A 21,797-nucleotide genomic window follows, 5' to 3' on the forward strand; every position below is an offset into this window, starting at 1 on the left:
AGCAGCTAAATGGAGAGGCTAATTTGAGAGACTACTACAAGTAATTGCAGCATAGTAATTGCATAGCTAACATGAGTCTTTTCCTTGTCCTGCCTGCTGCAGGAATCTGCATGTCTCTGCATGGGTATAGCTTGGTGGGGATTTTTTGTTTGTTTTTACTAGGAGGTCTACTACTTTGTTAGAATAGCTGTTGCTTAGTGTCTTTCCTTTGTAGCTCTGTGCAAAAAAATTCCATGTATGTCTAGTAAAATTGTGACATTGTCCTTGGAAGATGGTGCCCCTGCTCCAACCACCCGAAAACTCAAAGGGATAAGAACAGAGACCCAAATAGCATAAACCAAAACCAGTCATACATTTGGGGGATAACAATTTGGAAGGTCTTTCCTGATACTGTGCTTCCATGCAAGAGAGCAGCTACATAAATGGTTTGGAAAAGTGTCATTCTTTATGAAGAAATACTGCGCTTAATTAATTCTTGCTCCTGGGAGGTCAACCTGGGGCACTCATTATTGTCTTAATTGGTGGTATAAATCCTGAGGCACTGGAGGGGAAGAGAAGAAAAAAACGATGAGCAGTTAACAACACATAGCCTTTTGGATAAGTGCTAGCCAGTTGTACGACCATCCTAGTGACATTTTATGGTTTTATTGGGTTATAGGTCTGGTCCTCCACAAATTAGGTTAAAGGGAATTGATTTGCATAAACAAAAATATAAGAAAATAGCAAAATGCAGTAATTTATTCCTGAGTTCTCCATTAAACTGTGTGAAATAACTCAGTGCGCTGCAACTCAGAAAAGCGTTTCTTTGATCTCATGTTATTCGTATTAAATTATATTCATTACTCTTCCCATCTGGAGTTTCCTAGCAGGCCAAAAATCATCCTACAGACATTACTGAGAGGAAGTTAACTGTAACTTTTTAATTATATACATTTCATCTCCTTTTTTTTTTTTTTTTTATTTGAAGAAAGCAGATGGAAGTGCATACCAGCACCTTCCTCTCTGTTTAAATTACTGAAGTGGAGAAGCAGAAAATCTCAGCCATTCTTTCCCCTCACATATTGTTTCAAGGTGATGACTGTTCTGTCTGGAGACTTTGACATGTTTGCTAAAAAGGTCAGGAGTTCAGTGAAAATCGAAATTGTGGAGAAATCCATGCGTAGTCTTAGGGATGCTGTGGTACCCTCACTGGAGAAATCTGGCTGCTGCAGATTTGCAGCTGATTGAACGCATCTCCCCCGTTTCATCGGTAGCTGCCTCTCTGCCAGCTGGCCAGCAGAAGTGTTTCAAACTCCCCAGAAAGAAAATCAGCGTTTTGATGTTTTGGGGCATATATTTAACATTAGGCCAAGGTTTGTGGAATCGGAAGATGTGTTGGTGTGGGGCACCATGAAAAATGGGGTTTGTTTCCAGCCTCACCAGTGGCTAATGGGCATTAGTAGCCCTGTGAATAATTTTCTTCAAGCTCTGTCGTCAAAATTGGGGTTTTTTTCTTACCCTCTGACCACAAGACTTTTTTCACCTTAGAAACTAGTAGGATTTATCAAGCATGGCCTGCTTTGTCTTTGCTGGAGCATTTTTTGCAGTTGTGGATAAGCATCCTCATATTGGTAGCTCGGTGGGGATGACACCTTCCTCATCTGCCTGTCCCTGTCCTCTGGGCCTTTTTCTCTTTTTAAGAAATGAGAAAACCCTGAAACCTTTCAAACTTTTCTATTTGTGTAAAAATAATGAAAAGAGGATAGGCCTTTTTTTCCCCTTAGTGGGTTGCTCTTAGGTCCACAGGTCTGTATTCCCATATGCAAGATGTGGGATAACACCTGCTTATTTTTATGAAGTGTTTTGAGTTCTGTCAATTTAAAAAAAAACAACAAAACAAAACCCTGGTTTCAATAGCAAATCCGGGGTTCTTCAGCCATGGAACGTTACGGCTGCTCTTCATCTGCAGAATAGCTAGCTAGATGAGACAAAAGGATGGCGAGCACAGTTTCTGCTGGAAACAACAGCAGTGACAGACAAACCCAGAGCACTTCCCAGGGCGGGCTGGTGGCCAGCCCCTCTGCTGCCGGGTGGCTGGCATCTCTAGGTGCTCGCTACAAGCTATTGACATTTAACAACATTTATTAATTTGTTTTTGCAAAGATCTGCCTATCCTGCCCCGACATACATCATCAGCACAATTTCTTTGCTTCCTGGCAGTGAGCCTTCCTCTACTTATTGTTGTAGCTGCTTCCATTTTGTGCCGGCGGTGGTTTCCAGCCACAATGTCAGACAATTAATTTGTTTATTCTGCAAGCCGTGACTTCCAAAGCGTGATAGACAGTGCAGACATCCTGGAAAAGTGCTGTGCAACTAGGAGTATGCTGATTTTTAGCTTCCTTTTAGATAGCTGCTTTGGCAGCTTTCATTACTTGTGGGGTCTTGTGTTCTGGCTGCAGCCATTTTACAGTGTCTTTTGTACTAGATGGAATCACTTAACAGCATATGCTGGGGCTTTTAGGTCTTTTATAAGCCTTTCTATGCAACTCCAGTTATGGGATTGCGTGTTACCAAGGCCTTTCGGAGCAAATATTCCTGGTTAACAACTAAAAATTGTGTGTTTCAGCCCTAACCTGACCTCTGATCCTACCAGGACTTTGTGAGGAATGGTCTTTTTGTTCCTTGACTGCTGCCACCTGTAATAAAAATACGGCAAACCACATTCAGTTCATGAATGTGCCTGGGCAATTCCCTGGACACAGAGCAAAGTAGTTTTGTGCAGATCTCATCACTGAGAGAGACCTTAAGTGTCTCTGTTGATGCTCCAGAGAGAGCAGGAACAGGGTCCTTGCCTTGCCCAACTACGTTTTACCAGGTTAGCAAGGATAGAGGGTAACTTGAATGATTAAAATAAATAGATTGAAAAGAGGATATGCATCACAAGCAGATTTGTTTTGTGAAAAAGGTACATATTTGTACAGCCCCTATTTCAGAATAAAGCGAATGGCAGAGGTTTCAGGTATGTTGTGGGCTGGATTTTCTTTTTGGTTGTTACTGGTTTTTATCTTCCCCTTCAGAGCTCAGTCGGTCAGAGTTTATAAATGACTGATGAACTGTACCATTGAAAAGTCCTTCCTACTCCTTTGTTTCTTTTACGGTAAAGTAGCAATACACTTCACTCAGCAACTTATTTTGCAGATTTACCACAGAATGGCCTCTAAATCTGCCGGAGTCATAGCTGGCTGCCTGTATTTGGGGGTAAGCAAAGCTGAACCACCTGAACTGAGCGGGCTGTTCAAACCGTTTGAGCTCACAATAGCCCTTCTCTGCTGATTACCCTGTCCCTGTCTTGCAGTGCAAGTTTTCAACTTGTAAGCCCGCTACATCTGCAAATAAGATTTGGCATGCCCTATGCTGGCAAAATAGTTTTAAGACCTTGTTGAGATCAAATGATCCATCTCTTCATGCAATGTGCATAACTTGAGCTCTAAATCATCTGACTTGCCAAAATCAACTGGACAGTGAAGGAGAGGGAGCTCTGTACTGAGCTCTCTAATTTTGACACACTCACCGGCAAATACTACAAAAGTAAGTGGTGAGTGGGATGAGGTGGGGTTTTTTGGCATTGTGTTGAAGTTAGATTGACTAAATAGGTTATTTAGTTCTAAGCAATAAAGCTAGTAAACTGGGTTTATTTTCTGCTTGATACATACGGTTTCACATATCACTCTCTGCTTTCAGTGCAGCAGATAAGATATCAACGCAATTAAAAGTGAAAAATAATCTGTCTGCTCTGCCAGTGGTGGATGTTCAGAGAACACACACTGATACAATAGATTTCTGAATAATTTATACTCAGCATTTTTTCCTTGCACTCGGTAAATGAGGACGCCTAATGTGGCATGGTCAGAGTGATACTCTATCTGTCATCCATTAAGATAACAAGATTGGTGGGCCTGGGAGGAGTGTGGCATGGTGCGCAGAAAAGATGAGATTAAAAATCGAAATGTTTGTCCAAAATGCTTTGTGTTAAAAGGTGCTGATAAAAGCAGCTTAGAGGGATGGAATTAATTCTTAAGTGTGATTTCTGCAAAGCTTTGTTTGTCTTTGCTAAAATAAAAACACAAGATCCATGTTCCTTTCAAAAGTTGTGGATAAAAGGAATATTAGAGCAAATCACTGTTTCTGATAGGCCTTCAGTAGCTTCCTGTACTTCAAATTCAAGTACATTGTAGGTGCTATCAAAAACAATTATGTATGACAGTAATGCTTTATGTCTCTCAGAATGTTTTTTTTCTTTATATTCATAAGGCATTTTAAATTACAAATAAAAAAGCATCATTTGTGCTTGTTTTTGGCACGAGTGTCTCATCTCCTGTCACAGGGTGTTAATTTGGATGAGCTGCTGAAATATTTGCATTAAAATTTGCTCATGTAAATATTCAGCCAAACAGATTCCTTTTGAGGTGAATGTATTACAGTAAGTAGTAGCTTGTTTTCCAAGAGCCAGTAGGCGCTAGAAGTTGGTTAATTTAGAAGCAGTGATGCTTTGCTGTCTCTGAGGTTTCTGACAACTTCTTAAGGTTAGGTTGCATTCAGATTTTTTTGGTTTTTGAAGAAATTGTTGGAGTTGTGCGATCAGATGGACTTCATCTGACAAAAAGCACTTGGAGGAAAACTTAGGCTTGCTTCTAACTTTACTGATTTTAGTGAACAGGCCAGTGTATTAATTATATCTGTGCTATCTGGAACCCAGCCTTGAAATGGTTTAAATGTGTTTCTCTGTTTAATCAGGTAGCAAGCACCCGCTCTGCCCATCCCCATGTCCTGCAGGGTTTTCTCTCACTGCAGAGCTGCAGGTAACCAAAGCAGGTGAGGTACAAACCCCCACAGAGGGATAGACAGAACACTGTCTGTTTTTTAAGCCCAGTGTCAGATTTGGGAAATGTTTCTGGGCATGATGCTACTTGCAGTGCCACCCAAAACTTGGCGGCTTTGCAGCACCAGGCTTGTGGAGGTGGGTGGGGAATTAGAGCCCCAGCGCCCAGCAAATGCTCCTCGCCTGCTGGTGCTTGAACTCCTGTCACTCCCCCTATGATGGCTTTGGTTTGGGGTGTGTATGCAAAGAAATAAAATAATATTTATAATCTGGGCATTTTTGTTAGTATTTGTCCAGAGGAAATTTTAAAGATCAAATCTTTTCAGCGACGTGTTGCTGAGGTTTTAAAATGATCTTGCCACAAATCTTAGTAGAAGTAGTATCCCAGTGTTGTCTTAGGGAAGTGTACCTGGGGAGTGGGCACTAACATACTGTTGAGAAACAGGTCCTTCGTTTTGAGCAGGACCACATTATACCTTTTTTCACCTGCATATTTTACAGAAATAAGTTCATTTTTCTTTCTGTTTTGTGAGTAACTCCAAGAATAAAATACGAGTGTTAAAAAGTAATTTGTAAAGCAACAGTCTAAGCTTCCACGATTAATATCCTCATCTATATCTTTCACTCTGTGTAGGACGTTGCCTGGGGAGGGTAGGCTGTTAAAGAAACTGTCTTCATTTTGACCTGGAGATCTTTTTCCGAGTTTGTTCTTCTTAAGCCTTTTATATTAGTAATGAGTTCGTGAATGCTTTATACTTGCTGTCAGCAGGAGTTGGATCACCTTTTTCTGTTGGGCTGTGTGGTCAGCTTCCTATGGTAAGGACTGAGACAGCCTCCTCTGCTTTCCTTCCTGATGGGCTGTAATTAAACCCTAGGTTAAAAGAATGCAGAACCTGCGTCTAAATATCAGAACAACTGATCAATCAGTGGGTGCCATTAGATACTGGTTGTATTTTGGTGAAGTACAGGTATATTTGGAGGAGGCTGTTTCCTCTTTTCCCTGTATTGGGTGACACTTTTGAAGCTCATATTTCGTTTCAAGTGCCTGTGTCAGTAAACCAGAAGTCTCTTGAGCGTGGATGCGTGGCAGTCTCTGCCCCAAAGCATGTGCCGGCGAAGAGGAGGCTTTGGGGGCTGGTTTTCTTAAATTACTCCAGTTGTTCAGTGTGGTGAGACAGCTGCTGCACGAGGGTCATTTTTGTTCATTTGGGCCATTTTGTTTCCTGCCCTGTCAGGCTGGTGGTAGGAGAGTTATTCCATTGGTGACTGTGGGTGTTAATTTACATCCAGCACTGGATTAAGCTGGTGTGGCTGCAGGGGAAGCTACCTGTCTTGGCTTCCCCCACCTCTTTCCAACTAAAAAGTGGTGACTGAATAAGCCATATAGAGACCCTTGAACAGCACAGCTCACACTTTCTGTCTGTTGAGTTAAACCAAAATAGATGCCATGGACTCCTCACTGTTCTAGTTAGCATTGTCAGCAATTACCACAGAGCTGGGCATTGCAATTAGGGGAATAGCAAAGTAAGAAAGTAGTAAGTAAATATTACCATGAATTTTCTTCTCAGCAAGTAAACAAATGTATACACACTTGCCATACTTTGCATTGCAAAGATTCAAGCAGTCTTAATGATCAAAGGTGTGCAATATAAAATAGCAGTGCTATTGATAACTTAAAAGGTTTTAATTGTCTAAACAAATAGCATTAAATTATTCTTCTGTATCCAGTAGCTTAAGGAAAAGAAAGAAGTGAAGAGTTCTTATTTACCTCTCTGATGGTAGTATTAAGTATCTTCTAAATCAGAGGAGCTAACTTCAGGATGAGGCTTGCCTGTGCAAGAGCTGCAGAAAACTATTGCCAGGGGTTACGTGATTAAGGAGGCATTTTTCAGTTCTGAGTGAATCTGAGGTATTTTCATAACATTAGCATCTATAGCATGTTGGGTGTGCAAGGTATTTATGACCAGCCCTTACTGACTGTGCCTGCCCTACCACTCCCTGATGGTATGGCCAGAAACTCTCCCAGTTAACTCTGAATGATAGGGGTTTTGGCTTTTGAACTACTCACATATCTCGGTGAGTGCTTCTAGGAGAGCCAATTTTATAGCTTACCATGATTGCATCTTTAGATAAATGCATTGTGGTCACAGACCTATCGTCTGCGGCATCAAGTTTACCACTTTCCTGTAGGGTGTAAACATGTGGCTGGTTGAAGAGTTCTAACCTCTCAAGCCCTCCAACAAATATTGAATTGCTAACTATTCTTCCATAATGCTACAGTGTTGACTGAAATTTGACCCTGGTGCTTGTGCTGAAACGATTTTCAAAATCTGAGTGAGAAGGTTAAATAGTGCTGTCAAATTTCCAAATGTCTGTTGCAGAAATACTTTTGCTGAATATCTATGGGTTGAGCCTAAAATGCTTAAAGTAATCCTCTTTTTTTCTTCTTCATTATTATTTGATATTATCTAAAGCTTGGGGTTTAGTGCAGATAAAGAAATTAACTTGGTTTTTTGCCTTTTTTCTGTGCCAGCTAACTTTACCATTTATGGCTGTTTATCTCTTTCACTTACTGAAGGAGGAGTCCAGTCAAATGGTGTTCCTTAAGTACAAACCAGACCTCTAGTTCTCTTTAATTTCTGTTCAAGATCATTGTAATTACTTGATTATTTTCACAGCTGCATCTGAATAAGAAAAAAATGCTGTAATTGGCAACTTTTACAAGTTCACAACTCAATAACCTGATGCTGGAACTCTTCCACCTGCAGAAGCCTCATTAATTGCTGTAGGAGTTCCAGCAGCTAAGAGACTTGGGTTTCAAATTATTTCTCTTTTTACTTGCAGCCTTCGAACTAGAGAATCTCTGCAGTAACAAAAATAGACAGGACCTTTAGGCTGAGAGAGGCTGTTGGTTGTTGGATTAGTGTTTGACTTCCAAGTGGATCTGTCAGGAAAGTTGTTGTTTACCCAACTCATTACTACATCCATAAGCCCAGACTATTTTTATTTGAGCTTTTTTGTAAAATCTAGGACTTCATTTCCTGAATGCTGTTACTAGTTCTAGTTTTGTTTATTTTGGCCTTAGGTTGCATTATTTAATTAGTTTTTATTTAAGAGATGAGTCTTATGTTGCAAGAAGCAGTACTAAATTATACTAAGACTGAGTCTTTAAAGATGCCATACTACAGCCATGACTTTGAATTTATTTTGTTATTTTAAAGCAATGTTAGTGCCTGTCTCTAAGGGTTATGGGAAGCTCAACAGTTTATTTGATTTTTTTTTTTCCCCCTTGATTTCAGGGCTTTTTCCGCAGGAGTATCCAGAAGAACATGGTTTACACATGTCACAGAGATAAAAACTGTGTTATCAATAAAGTTACCAGAAATCGCTGCCAGTACTGCAGACTACAGAAGTGCTTTGAAGTGGGAATGTCCAAAGAATGTAAGTTGTCTTCAGAAACAATTTATTGTTTGTCATATCCTACATATATGTGGCAGTCCCAAGGGAGAAAAATACTATGCAATTATGTGATTGAAGCCAGTATCTGCATTCATATGCAGAGAAAGGAGTATGGATTTTGTACACAACTTGAGACCTGTACTTTGTGAACTTCTGAGTCCTTAACTTTGCAGCCTAAATGCCATCAGTTAAGAACTTCCAGTGCAGCACACTGCCTGTGCAGCGTGGCCACCCTGTGTGGGGATGAGAATGCCCAACTGGGTAATTTCACCAGGTTTTCTAAAAGAACAAACCCACAGATACTTGCTTTAAGATTGGATTATGTCCCATCAGCTCTAGAAATGGCTTCTTGGCGCAAGGGCGTGAGGGGAACAGCACTGGCTTCTTAAGCTCAGTTTCAGTCCTCCCTCTGCCCTGCAGACCTGCTCGCGGCTTTGCTAGGCTTGTTGTCAGCCCAGGCTGTCGTTTCACAAGGGCTTCCCGCAGGTGCTTGTCCTAAGGTCCTTCTTTCAGTGGTAGCACCAGTTCGTGCCGTTTTACAAAAGTGACGGTACAACAGCCTTGAGTCTTCTGTTCTTACTGGTTGGAGCCTCTCTGACAGGTGAAACAAGCTGGCAAATCCTCTTTGAAACCTGCAAAGCCAGTAAACCTGACTAAGTAAAAGTGCTGCCAAGTGCACAAAAACCCCAAAGGATTTTCCTCTCCCATCTTTTCTAGAAGTCTCTGGTTTGCCCTTTAAATTAACATTTTAAAATATTTAGGTAGAAATCTGCCATTTTTCTCGTTTTCCAGTTTATTGATATCCCTGTCAAGCATGAAAATTTAGCTAAAAAAAGCCATTCTCAAATCCCCGTGGGGTAATGCTTCTGACACGTTCTTATTTTTGATTGGAGTGATTACAGTACAAAAAAGTCTTTGGTGTAGTGATTTGTTTGATTGTTGAGAGTTTTTGCCTCTATCAGTGATGTTCCTGATTTCAGTAGATCAATTCCAATAATAAAACACTACAGAAATTTGCAATGTGTGCATAAGAGAGGGGGGAAAAAATGCCCAGTACCACTTCTTTACTTTAATTCACCCACAGGAGTTCCTTGGAGACACTTAAAACCAGAGGAAAAAAAAATTGACACTGATGAGATATTTATGACTGAACTGTGACTTAAACCAGTTCTCATCCTCAGCATTTCTCCTTCCTGCATTGCATGGGACTTCCCAGTAGTTCCCTTCTCTGTACTTGGGCAGGAGCTGAAGTGGTCCCAGAGTCACACTGGTCCCTCCTGTTTGCTTCCTATTTCTCTCTCCCACTCTCTCTTTCCTCTCCTCTCCGAGGAAGAGTGTTGAGGAGCAGAGAAAGAACCGGATACATCTTTAGGACCACTTCGCAGTGTTTCCAAATCCTTTTCATGGAAATCTGAAATTGTGGTTATTGAAAAGGGCCAACATCAAGTTTCAAGCAACTGGGGGAGGAGGTCTTAGCATTTCCACGATTTCGCTTGTCCTTGTTGGGTTTTCTAGTTTTCATGCGTGCCTGAAGTGCACTTATCTCTACTTATGTATAGATTTACTGGAGTGGAGACCATGACGGGAATAAAGGATAAGGTAGGCTAAATACAAAGATGTAAGATTGAATGTGGAGGTTTATTGATAGGTATTTGATGGCATATATATCTGTGCGCATGAAGCTTTTTTCCTTGCTAAAATCAGTATGATGCAGTTTGGAAGAGAAGAAAAAATGCTTTTCTCACCTGAGGGCTTGTTGGTCTTGAATTCTTAAGGATTTTATTGCTGACGTGAAGTAGTAATCTTATTAAATGCTGTAACGTCACATCAGAGTAGTTTTTGGAAATATCAGCAGTATTTCTAACACATTAACCAAAGTTACCTAGGGTAAAGTATAAAGACTTACTGCCTTTTAGGTGATGGATTGTTTTCTCCCATAGGGTAGCTAGAGCTTTGCCGGCAAGAGTTAAGGTTTTGCTCTGCCTGTTTCCTTGGGTGAACTGAGTGAAATTGCCCTTTGGCAGTTGCCTTTATCTCAAACCACTACAGGCACCGAAAGGGGGCTAGCAGGTTGGAGGGGGAACAGAGGATACTGGGGAGAAGTGAGGGATATCCTCTGGCTGCATTTCTGTAGAAGGCATTTGCAAAGGAGTAGAGAAATTATTTTAAATGTCATCAGTTTGAATGCAGTGTGTCTTGTCTTCTGGGTTTAAGAACTAAGTCTGAAGTTATTCCGTGTTATCCCTTCATAAATAGGAGCTTTTCATCTCTTAAGAGATTTGCAAAGCTATTTTCTTATCTGACCTTCTTTCATACATGTCTCCAGGTTTCAACTCCGTTTCTTTAGAAGTTTATGTAAACAAAGGCACATTTGTCAGTGGGCTTTTTCTTACCAGATAGAAGTTTTCCTTTTCCCCCAGTACCTTATTCACATTTTGTTTTTCTGTCTTACAGTTCTGTTACCTTGTAATGTAAAAGCCATGAACAAAGGACAGAAAAAAAAGTATCAGAGAAATCTCATAGGGAAACAAGCCTACAGTGCTCAACCCAGTCCCAAATGGGGAAAGTAGTCGTGGTGGGCAGCTGCTAATAGGAACCCCAAGGTCTGTTCCCAGGAGCTAAGGAAGAGTAAATGCAGAATTTCAGTATACAGAATAATCTGTGCTTAAATGCTACAGTCCTGTGTTTGCTTGTTCTGCCTTTAAAGAGCATGCAAAATACTTGCATATGGACTCCTTTTGAGCTTAATGAGCGTTACACACACATGTCAGAGATGAGATGAGAACTGGCTGCCTAGCCAGTGTGATAAGGTAAGAATGGAGGTACAGTGTTTTGGAAGAGAAGAGGTGCTGAGCATTTCTTGTATGCTTTTATCTTGTTTTAGAGAATGAAGTGAGATGATAAAGGAATGCACCAAATTTGCATTTCTTTATAGGTTGTTTTGTTCGTGTAGGGGGAAAAAAAAGTTATCTTCTACCCCATGTTACTCCCCAGATCTGATCAAGAGAGGTCAGTAACAAGACTGCCTCCAGGGCAGGAGTGGAGCTATTTGCCTTGCGATAGTATCTGCAAGACCCGCTGAAACTGGATCCCACTAGTGTAGGGACTGTCTTTCATTGTGCAGTCCCTGTTGCAAAAAGTTTGTGCTCCAAATAGACAAGACAAAGGGTGTGAGGGGAAACGGCTTACTGATAACTGTCTTATCATCCTACAACAGGGCAAAACACAGCTTGAAATAAAGCCCCGCTGTCTTTCATCTGATCCCCCTCCTTCAGAAACTGCTGAGCTTGTGTCCCTGCAACCTGAGCTGCAGCTCTCAGTGTAAGAGCCCGGAGCCAGTCCCTCCACCAGCACTGCATCGGGTTTTGGGTTGGTTGTATGGGTTAGTTCATGTGTGGGTGCTCAGGAGCGTGTAGGTGCAGCTGAGGCTCTGATCCCCACTCCAAACCGTTTCTATTCTTCTTACCCTTCCAGCCTGTTAATTTTTTTAATTAACATGTAGAGACAAATGGTGATCGCACAGGATTCTTTTTTTTTTTTTTTTTTTTTTTTTTGCTGCCGCTGAAGTGAGAAGGCTGCTGAGGCTGACAGTGGCTCATTATGTGATAGAGAACCTTAGGAAACTAACCTTTGCCCTTCTTTTACGTGATCTCTAAGCTGATGTTGAAGCACCATCCTTGGCCTGACCCCAGGTGTCAGCAAGAAGCACACTGTTGCCTGGATGCACGGACCTCGGTCCTCGGGAGCTGGCGAGAGGTCACGCATACCTCGCTGCCTCCCGCAATTAAGGCAGCACGCGGGAAGCTGGGCAAAACTCTCCAACAATAATGGACTCTTTCAAGCAGGATGCTGGAACATACGCTTTGTAAGGTGAAGCCTGCCCTTAAAGAAAACCTAAACGGGATTTATTGCAGGGTACAAGGGGGAAGAAAATGGAGCTTCCTTCTGCCACAACTGTTCAGCTTAGCCCAGCAGCTTTCCACTTCCATCCTCTTTTATAAAAGTTGCAGGCCGCAAGGGCTGCCACTGTGCTTGACGGTCTTTGGGGTCCCCCTCAGACACATACCCAGCACGTGTACTGGGGTGTGATGCAGCGAAGCCCTCTGTACTGGCATAAACCTCATCTGCAATGAGCTCTAGTAAAGCAAAATTACGTTTATAAAGGCACAGAATTATTGTTCCAGATTGCCTCAGTGCACTGAAACAACATTCAGATTTGTAAATCTGCTTACAATTAACCTCACTGGAGGGAGGGAAGGAGGAAGGGAGGGAATGCAGGGGAATTACCATGAAGTGGAGAGAATCCAGTTTTTGTGCTCTGTATTTGTTTTTTTTTAAACTTGCACAGAAACGTCTGTTACTCTTTGTCACAGACTTCGAAGTCTTATAATATTTAAATGTTCATGCTTCTCGGAACATATGATTACATTCTGCTACTGAACAACAGAATGAATTGATTTACTTATTTTAATTCTGGCAACCAGGAAGCATCAACTTGAAGAACTGTTATGTTTATATTTTTTATTTTATATTTCTGTTTCATTGTCTTTCAGACTCATTAGTGAAACGCGATTCCATCTCCAATCAGTGGTGGCTAAGTGGAGGGCTAGTCTGCATAGTTGTGTTTGAGAAGTTCATGCAGATTCCACTGATGTCATTTTAAAGGGAATTGGTTAGAATGCATGAAATCTTTGTTTAGATGCTTTTACTAAGAACTCAGAACTGAACTGAACTTTTTTATTCTTTTCAGCCAGCAGAAAGTACTGGATTTAAGAATTGTGTCTGCTTTGCTACGGGCTAGATTTTTAACTAGATGCCTAAATACCACAGAGTGGCTGGGGGCTTTTTCAAAAATTCCAATGTAGTTGCCTTGCCTGCTGACTTGCCTTGCTTTCTCGAGAGGCACGAGCTAAATACCAGAGTGGAAATCACAAAACCCTGAATTCTGTTCTGGGACTAATTCCTCTCTCTAAACACTACAAGCTGATCAGACTAGCTTTCCTATCTTGAGAGGTAAAAATGAGTGGTTTTACAGGGGCTGGGAGACCTTGTATTGTAGGTGCTTTGAAGGTGAAAGATGTAAACTGTGAAAATACCAATGAAATTAAGAATTTGAGTATACAGATTGTGGAGAAACTGTGCCCAAGCCATACAGATCGCAGTTTTTTCGTTTTGTTCATTAAGGTTGGATTGGGGATTTTTTTCAGTTGCTGATCAGATAGGAATGCGTGTGTTTGTTTTTTCAGGCTGAGAAATTGGGAACTTTTAAAAGCTAATGCCAAACGCTCAGTATCACTGGTGGGGAGATTTTTTTAAGATGAGAGCAAAGCCAACATGAAGGGTCTTCCTGCTACAAAAACCACAGCATTCTAGTGTCAGTCTGTCCTCTGCCAGAGATAATGCACACTTTGTTATGCTGGGTGGCTGAAAATGATTTATATACAATTAAAATTCTCTTGTAGAGAACTGAGTTGTACTTGTTGCTCGTTGTTTCCCATGGTTAAACAAACATCTCTTGCATTTCATATCGGTTTGGTGTCTTCAGAGAAGCAGATCTGCTTTTCTTTTCTCTTTTTGGGGTCTGCCTCTTTTGTGTTCTAGCCTTTCCCCCTGATTTTGCATAGCTTTCACTTGCCAGCTTTAATGTTTAAAGGAGCAACTTAGATTGAATGTTATTATTCATAATTTACTCTATGTTCTGTGAAGATGGTTATGTAATAGCAGTAATTGCATCAACTCACCTAATGAGCTTTCCCTCCAGTGCCATGTACAGCAGATTAATAGCCCATGAATTCATTTGCAGCTCGTTGTGTTTCAGAAAAGTATTTCAGGCAGCAATTAATAAACTGCTAAAGAAAATAACATAAAAAATGATTTTTTTATTATGTTAACTCTCCAGCTGAACAATTTATTGGCACCTTTCGTGATGCAGCTAAGTAAATTCTCTCCTGATTCCTCAAGCAGATCATGATTAGTGAACCCTGCTCAACTCAAGACTGTTTGTTAATTAGTCTGATCTTTATATCCTAAAATGTTAGGGAAAAGTATGAATAGCGTCCTAAGGTTCTCTTTTTCTTCTGTTCATTGCCTTTTAGGCATTACACAAATAGCTGTTACTTTAAACCGTAAGACGCTAGTGTTGCAAATATTTTTTTTTCCCCTTTCTTGTGTAGAAAACCCGTAATTGTGTAAGCTAAGAATTGAAGACCCTGGCCAATAAACAAACCCTGGCACCGTTTCTGCGTTGCTTGTTGTTGGCTCCAGCATCCCGTACCTCCCAAGTGGTGGGACTGAGCCCAGAGCAGGGACCCGGGAAGGGTCGGGGGGTGCTGCTGCCCTGCGGGATGATAAACCAGGGGTTGAATGGCACTGGGGAGGGAGATGCCGGGTGAAAGGCACAGAGAGGAAGGGAGAGCAGGCAAACTCCTGTGTTTTGCAGTGTAAGAGGGAATGAGGTGATTGAGGCCAATGGGAGAAGAGCAGCAGTATGATGCCAGGGCTGCAGCCACCTCCGTGGGAAAAGTATCTAGGGGAAGGGGGAGACACCATTGAACATGGCCAATCTTGCCAGGCTGCCCTAGAATTACTCTTTCCATCCTTTTTTTTTTTTTTTATGTCTTTATCAAGTTTTTCATGTTCTGTGTAATTTCTTGTTCAAAAAACCCCAGTTATCTCTCTCCCCCCAACTTAATCCAAAAGAAGCACTAGGCCTTGGCTTGTCTTCTAAAGTAGTAAAATATATATATTTTAAAACCTTTTCCCTCATTTTGGGCTCTTGAGGACTGAGTAAGCATAAAGGGAATTCCTTCAATAAGCTCATACAGAGATTGATTACATGTCCTCAGCTGGAAGTTACATTAAGACTTATTCACTAAGGTATAGCTACCGTGGTGAACTTTTCATCGCTCTCTGCTGTCTCTATGACAACACGGATCCTGGCAGAAGTTACCAGGGCTTGTGTGCTCTCTGCAGCCTTTGTCTGCATCCATCAATCCTAGTCCTTGGTGACTGTAAATGTGCCTTTCTTACATTTTTGCTTAACAAGGTGTTTTATTAAAGTTGTGACACTTCTAAAGTTATTATGCTAATCATTTGTACTGCAGTACCTGGCCATGCTCTGAAAGAGATGTGCTTTAAGAATGGAAGAAGTGTCAATTAGATGTTAGTGGACTTCCTGAACGCCTGTTGATCTTGTCCTGTGAGTGGTACAGACTCTTTGTACATGTAACTTTTCTTTCATTATAGGTGAAACTCAGAGATAACTAGAGCCAGTGAAAGGTGTAACACACATACAGTCTAATTTCTACTTACACCTGCAGCACACTCCAGAGAAGTATGTGCTACTGTACAGTAGCTCTAGCAAAGCCCTCAGACTTGGTTGAACGCTTTCTTATTTTAAGGGAGCACATTTTGTCAGAGCCTATGGAGTGGCTAATGCCTGTCTGTAGATGCTAGCAGTTCAGGTTTCTGTGGCAGTCCTGCCACATGCCACCTCCTCCAGAGGTCTGGCTCTTCCGTGAGGACAGTTAGTGGCACTGACACAGACAGAACTTCCCATTTTTTCATTTCATACATTTGGGGTTTTTTAAGAATCATCATGTGCTTTCTTCAGTCGGTTTCCCAGTAAAAGGTGTCTGGGACAGGTGTCTCTTACAAAGCTGCTTCTTAACATGGATCTGGCTGTTTCTATGGTCTTTTTCTGTTATTTCTTGTCCCCCACTTTGGTTTTGGGGCCTCTGGGGGGGGGTTATAGCATTATTCCAGATTGTACATATAAAGACACTGGCTCTATGCATTCATGTTGCCACTGCAGGTAGCCTTTGCCTCTTCTTGAATTTAGTATCCCAACTGCTTTCGCGGCAGGCCAAACCCTGGGTTATCCTTTCTGCCTTGTGGTGTGCTGGGCAATGCTGCTGTAAGAGCAGATGGGAAATCTGGAGGTAGCCTATCCCTGCCCAGTCTATGCACTCCAAAGCACGGGGCTGAGGCCACACTTGCTTGGTCATGCAGACATAACTGCTGAGACTCCAGTCCCATGACCTCAAAAGCTTTGTTTCAGAGCTTCCATTCTTCCTTTATGCACTCAGTTCACTGCTTCATATTCCTCATTCGGATCATTTTCTTGTACGGGGGCATGGGGCATCCTTGACACATCTCTCTCTCCTAATTGCCATTGTGCCATGCGGGTTGAGCTTTCTATACTGGCACCTTGTGGTTTCACTGCTATCTTTTTTCTCCCTTTGAAAGCTTTTTTTAATTTTGGGATGTTGAATTGGAAGGACGGAGAAATGTCGATGAGATAAGTATCAGTCTGGGAATGAGCAAATTGCCAGTGTCCTGAGCCTTGAAGCTAAACATGGCTTATTTGGTTGTCAGGCCAACCTGAAAATGTTATCTACAGTAGCCAAGGTTCATGAGAAATGCAGTAAATTGTTCCCAAGAGTTCTGGGAAGTCTGAACTGCAGCAACCCTAATGTGCCTGAAGGACTCGGTATCAGAGGAGACACGTATTTGGTCCTTCCCCTTAGAAGAAACATATGTGAGAACGCGTACATCTTCCTGATGGTTTATATCTGCAAACCTACTTCTTCGTTTTCCTGGTGATCGCTTTACTGGAGATGGTCTTGCATAAGATAGGTGTCTCTGCAGAAGGCAGAGAAACAAAGCTGATGCTGGCCTCTGTGGAGAGCAGCTCCTGTGCTGATGGTGTGAAAGATAGAAGGCAGGCGTTTGGAAACCAGTAATCTCTCAAAGATGGTTTAGGAAGATCTCTACATAAGTAGATGAGGCCATGGATTTCCCTCTGCTGCTGTCAGGCTCTTACAGCTTGCTTTCATCCACTGTATGAATTGTTATAGCAGAGGGAGTTTTCCATTGCCATGCCTGTGATAAGCCAGCTGACATGTTGCAGCTCCTCCTGCTGGGATGCTGGCCCTAGGACTGTGCTCTAAAAATAGCCTCGATTTGTTTTTAGTTTGACTAGGTATCACATGCTCGATTTAAAATACATCGGAACAGTTAATCTCCAGTTCTTCAGCTCTTGCATGGAAAGTGTACAGGATTTTTTAAAGTTAGATGGTATACAAGCAGTAGAAATAACACCCTTTCTATCCTACCTTAAATAACACTTGGCTGTTAATACTAATGAAAGGAAAAAGAGAGATCATAGGGCGGTGGGATTTTTCATTTCCTTTGGCCCAAAGTGAACAGCAACGGTTTTGCCCCATCTCACCTTATTCCAGTACTTGTTCACATGTTTGCATGTTTCTGAAAGCTCTTAAATTTTTAAATCTAAGTCTTATGAAAAGTCTGTCAATCTTTCAGAGACAACAGCTCTGAAAGCTGACTTTAACAAGTTGTAGCTTAAAGCCCTACAGGCGGTGCCTGCGGCTGATAGGCATTTAATCAGCTGCGGGATCATTCCTCAATGCCGTGTGTCCATAACCAGTTGCATGTTGTTGATATAAACGGATTTGGTAAGTAAATGTGAGGAAATTATCTGACTTTTGGAGACATTCACCTGAATTTCAGAGTTAAAGCCAAGTGGAATTCTTCCTTTCCTCTGGCAAAAAGTGCAACAGAAAGCAAACATGCTTTTAGTTGGATTACAGGCATGGTTAGTCATCTGACAGACAGTTTTAATGGAGTCAGAAAGACATGCTGGGGAAACATGCTGACCTACTTTTCTTTCTTTCTTTAAACTTTTAAGCAAGCGAAATGTTAATTTAAGAACTCCCCATAAAGTTAGATTTTGCTGACAGCTCATTTTGTAATTAACTTATTTACGCTTCCGCTTGGGGTGCGATAGATGGTTTTGGTAATGGAATTTCATCAGGTTGTTTTTGTTTCTGTTAGGAAATTGGGTTACATCTGAGAAATCCATGTTCTTCCCCCTTTCCAGGACAAAGCAATCAGCTTCAAGTTAATGAATGATTTAAGTCCAATCCTCTGAGGGAGGACTTTACAAACCATTTAAAATGACAGACTAACAAAGCGTATTACATTTGTATCGTTTTCAATACATTATCTTTTTAAGCATTTTTCATCTTTAAACTTGTGGGAAGAGGGATTACTAGCAGATAGCGTCGTGCATTTTGCATTTGGGATTTTTTTTCCCTATGTTAAGTAGGTCGATGCTCCACCGTCGGTGTTTTCTTGGAGGCAGAACTCGGTGTATTTAAACCTGGGAAACACTTAACCGTAAAACTTGAGAGCCTGAAAAGAAAGTATTAAATTAAATAGGAAAACTTAGCAGTGAGGGTGGATTAAAACATCACAAACAGAAATACTAAATTGAATGATACTGGAAGATAAGGGAAAGCTTTTTAAAAACGCTGCAGGCATCATTGCACTATTTCCTATAGCAGCGGGCACACATGCAATTCATCAAATGGCTCAGGGGTGCCAGGTTACTGCCTCTCTGGCACAGAGATGGGCTTTAGTCCCTTGGCAGCAACAGAGATTTTTGGTGAAGACATCACCGTGTGGTTGAAGGAGTGGGAGAGGTCATCATTCCTTGACTCACTGGTCAATCCAGAGACACTGTTTTCACCTGCTGTCTCCTCCTATTTCCATCATTAGCAGGTTTCCCACTGTCAGTCAGCCCTGGTGCAATGGGTACTGCTGCAAATCCTTTGCTGCTTCCCATCTCTCCTGAAAAAAAGTTCTGGTTTACTTGTTCTTATTTTAACTCCCAACTAGCTGGTTACAGTTTGCATTATGGAAATAGTAACACAATGTAAGAGAGGTGGAAAAAATGGAAATTGCCAAGAATTGCAGGATTTTATGGGGAGTAGTATTACATTTCAAAGAATCTACAAGTTACATGCGCTCTTATGAAGTGTAGTACTTTTCCTTGCTTTCATATGTTGTGTACTTTTAGAGGATGTTCCAGTGGCAGAGTAAAGATTGAAATTTATTTTTTATAATTTTAAAAATTAAGTAGGAGATGTTTATTTTGGCTAATACATGAGAGTTTTTTCTAGATCTCAAGAAGACCAAAATTGGCACTGCATGGGTTTTAGCCCTTTTGTAACCTAGAGGCATCAGTAGAGGAGGCATCAGCCCAGGAAGACAAATCAGCAGTCAGTGAACAACCTTATGGGATGAGCTACTGCACCTTGTGTGTTCAGCATCCCTGCCTGCACCATAACTGTGTGAGCTGCTCCTTACATACAAGGACTGTCTTACCCTGTTTTTCTTGCCATAGCACTTCTTCTAGGTGACCTGTGACACAGTTTGTTTTGATTCTAGTGGAGAGACAACATGAAAGAGCCACTGAAAAAAAGTGTCACTTCCGAAATTTCATCAAGATAGTTTTTTTCTGATACAGAAGAATCGTTGATACTGGAAGATGGAGCATTAGATTTAGTTCCTCTGACAATATTGGTCTGCCTCTGTTGGGCAGGGAGCAAGCCAGGGCTCTTGTATTTCAGATTAGATGTCTCATGAAGATGGGTGTGGAATTCCAGAGCTCAGTGTATGTTTGGTCTCGTAGCCCACGTTGTACAGTGCCATGCTGTCTGGTTATCCCATTGAGGAGCTCAGGGATTGAACCCATACGATCGAGATCCCTGTAACAAGTGACATGGAGAACTGTTAGTTCAGAAGAGCCTTTTGATGGCATTTTTCTACAAGGAGGATGGTCCATTTGCCCCTTTCTGTAATTTGGAAGAGAACCTCAATGCACACTTTTTTTTTTCCCCTTTGGATGCCTCTTCAGGTTAACACTGCTACTAAATCAGAACATCCAGAAAATAATTTTGAATTGGAGTGCAAATAATAAAAAAGAGATCAAATAAGAGCAAGAGGATAGTTGTTATTAAGAAAAAGAAACCCTGTTATATTCAGCCCTGTCCCATAATAAAGTGAAAAGTACACGGGGAGAGAAGAGGATAAGCAGAAATATTTTATTACTTTAATTCCACAGAAGGCTTAAATCCTGCTTGTCTTAAAGAGAGAGTCAAAGTTTTCTCTTGGCAACTTTTCCTGTTGTTTTCCGAGTCAGTTACAGCTATTTCATATGTTTATTAGGAAAATTTTTCCTACTAGAATTTAAGCATGGCAAGGTGTGAACATATGTAAAACCATACAGATACATCAGCTGCCTCCCACAGGGTACGCAGTATTAACCCCCATGAGTTTTGGGGTCTTCTTTCTTGGCTGGGGGGACAGGGTGGGGAGATAACCCTATGGTAAATGGGCCTTGCAGTGATGGAGGAGGAACATTTCAAAATATTCTCTAGAAACCAGGGAGTGGGGAGAATAAGGCAATTAAGAGGAATCACTAGATATCCTGTCTTAACAGTTTATTATATATGTTTTTAATGAGTATTTAATCTCTAATGCTGTGTGATGGATTAGAAAAGAGAGGGAGTCAGGCCTCTTTCTGTGCATACTTTTATGTTTCCCCTTCATCGAGCATTTTCTCTGGGCAAATTGTTTAACTTGAGCTGGTTGGAGGTGTTCCAGCACAACAGAGCTTCGCTGAAAAATAGCACTGGGTTGAATCCCAAAATGCAGAGTTGTCGGCATCGTGTTGCGTTCAGATTTGCAAAATCTCGGGGTGAATTATGAGGGGGGCCGTCAAGGATCCTTGTCAGTTCTTGCGCTCCCCACGGTACACCCCAGGCCCTGGCGGACTTGCCTGCGCCGTGTCTGCCTCATGGCCTGGGGCTCTGGGGCAGTCCTGCAGCTGGTTGGGGAGTTGGGTGCTCATCGGCTCTTTAGGAACTGAATAAAGCTCTGCTTTTGGAAATCTGAGTTTTCAGCCAGTGCTTCCCATGGAGGTTGTAGCCGAGGAACAATTTTGCGAGGACCTCATAAACAGCCTTCTGTAAGCACGTCTTGCATCAGGCACTCGCCGCAGTCGTGGAGAAGACCATCGTAGCTGGAAGGAGGTACCAAACCTGTGTACAATGAGCTCAGGGCCCAATCCCACGTGTTGAAGGACATGAAAGATTTGTCATTGGCATCAGTAAGACAAGATGGGGATAGAAACCACTAGTAATGCCAGTTAATCCTCAGCTGGGTAGTCTTTTGTAATGTCAACTGGGGACCAGCACCCTCATTTAGTTAAGGACCAGCTGTGTGTTGAATTCAGACTTCTTGCCCAGCCCTTAGCTTCCTTTTCAGACGTCATCTCATGTCCAAGCTGCATCCTTTGTTTTCACAGAGAAGTCTGGGAAAACTAGGTCAGTTTATCCAAGTAGAAATTATTATTTTATTGAGTTAACTCTGTGATGACCTGCTGCCTGTTTGCCTTCTCAGAATGAACTCCCTTGTGTGCAGTAAGTCTTGTGCTGGAAGTTGCAGAGGCCTCTATAATCACTTTGATTTCAAATCAACAATAAAAAGGCTGCTTTTTTTAGTATCTTGCTGTTTCCTGGAAACAAGTATCTGTCTGCTTTGCTCCTTGTATGATCACTACATCAGGCTGGTCTGGTGTACTGTGAAAGCACTTAATGTAAAAAGGTTATGC

At 41.6% G+C, this 21,797-nt stretch overlaps 1 protein-coding gene across 9 annotated transcripts in view; it reads left to right on the plus strand.

Annotated features, from left to right (window-relative positions):
- Window positions 1–21,797, plus strand: part of RARB (retinoic acid receptor beta) — a 336,213-nt gene that overhangs the window by 279,766 nt on the left and 34,650 nt on the right. For 7 of the 9 annotated variants that reach the window (XM_075052493.1, XM_075052503.1, XM_075052512.1 and 4 more), the window contains one exon: window positions 8,158–8,299. In XM_075052493.1, the coding sequence (XP_074908594.1) occupies window positions 8,158–8,299 (142 nt within the window). Of the gene's footprint in view, window positions 1–3,548; window positions 3,568–4,773; window positions 4,852–8,157; window positions 8,300–21,797 lie in introns of those variants that run through there. The other 2 variants (XM_075052552.1, XM_075052545.1) reach the window with 2 other exon arrangements.

Source organism: Buteo buteo, chromosome 2 (genome assembly GCF_964188355.1).
Source record: "Buteo buteo chromosome 2, bButBut1.hap1.1, whole genome shotgun sequence".
In the NCBI taxonomy this organism is placed as follows: domain Eukaryota; kingdom Metazoa; phylum Chordata; class Aves; order Accipitriformes; family Accipitridae; genus Buteo; species Buteo buteo.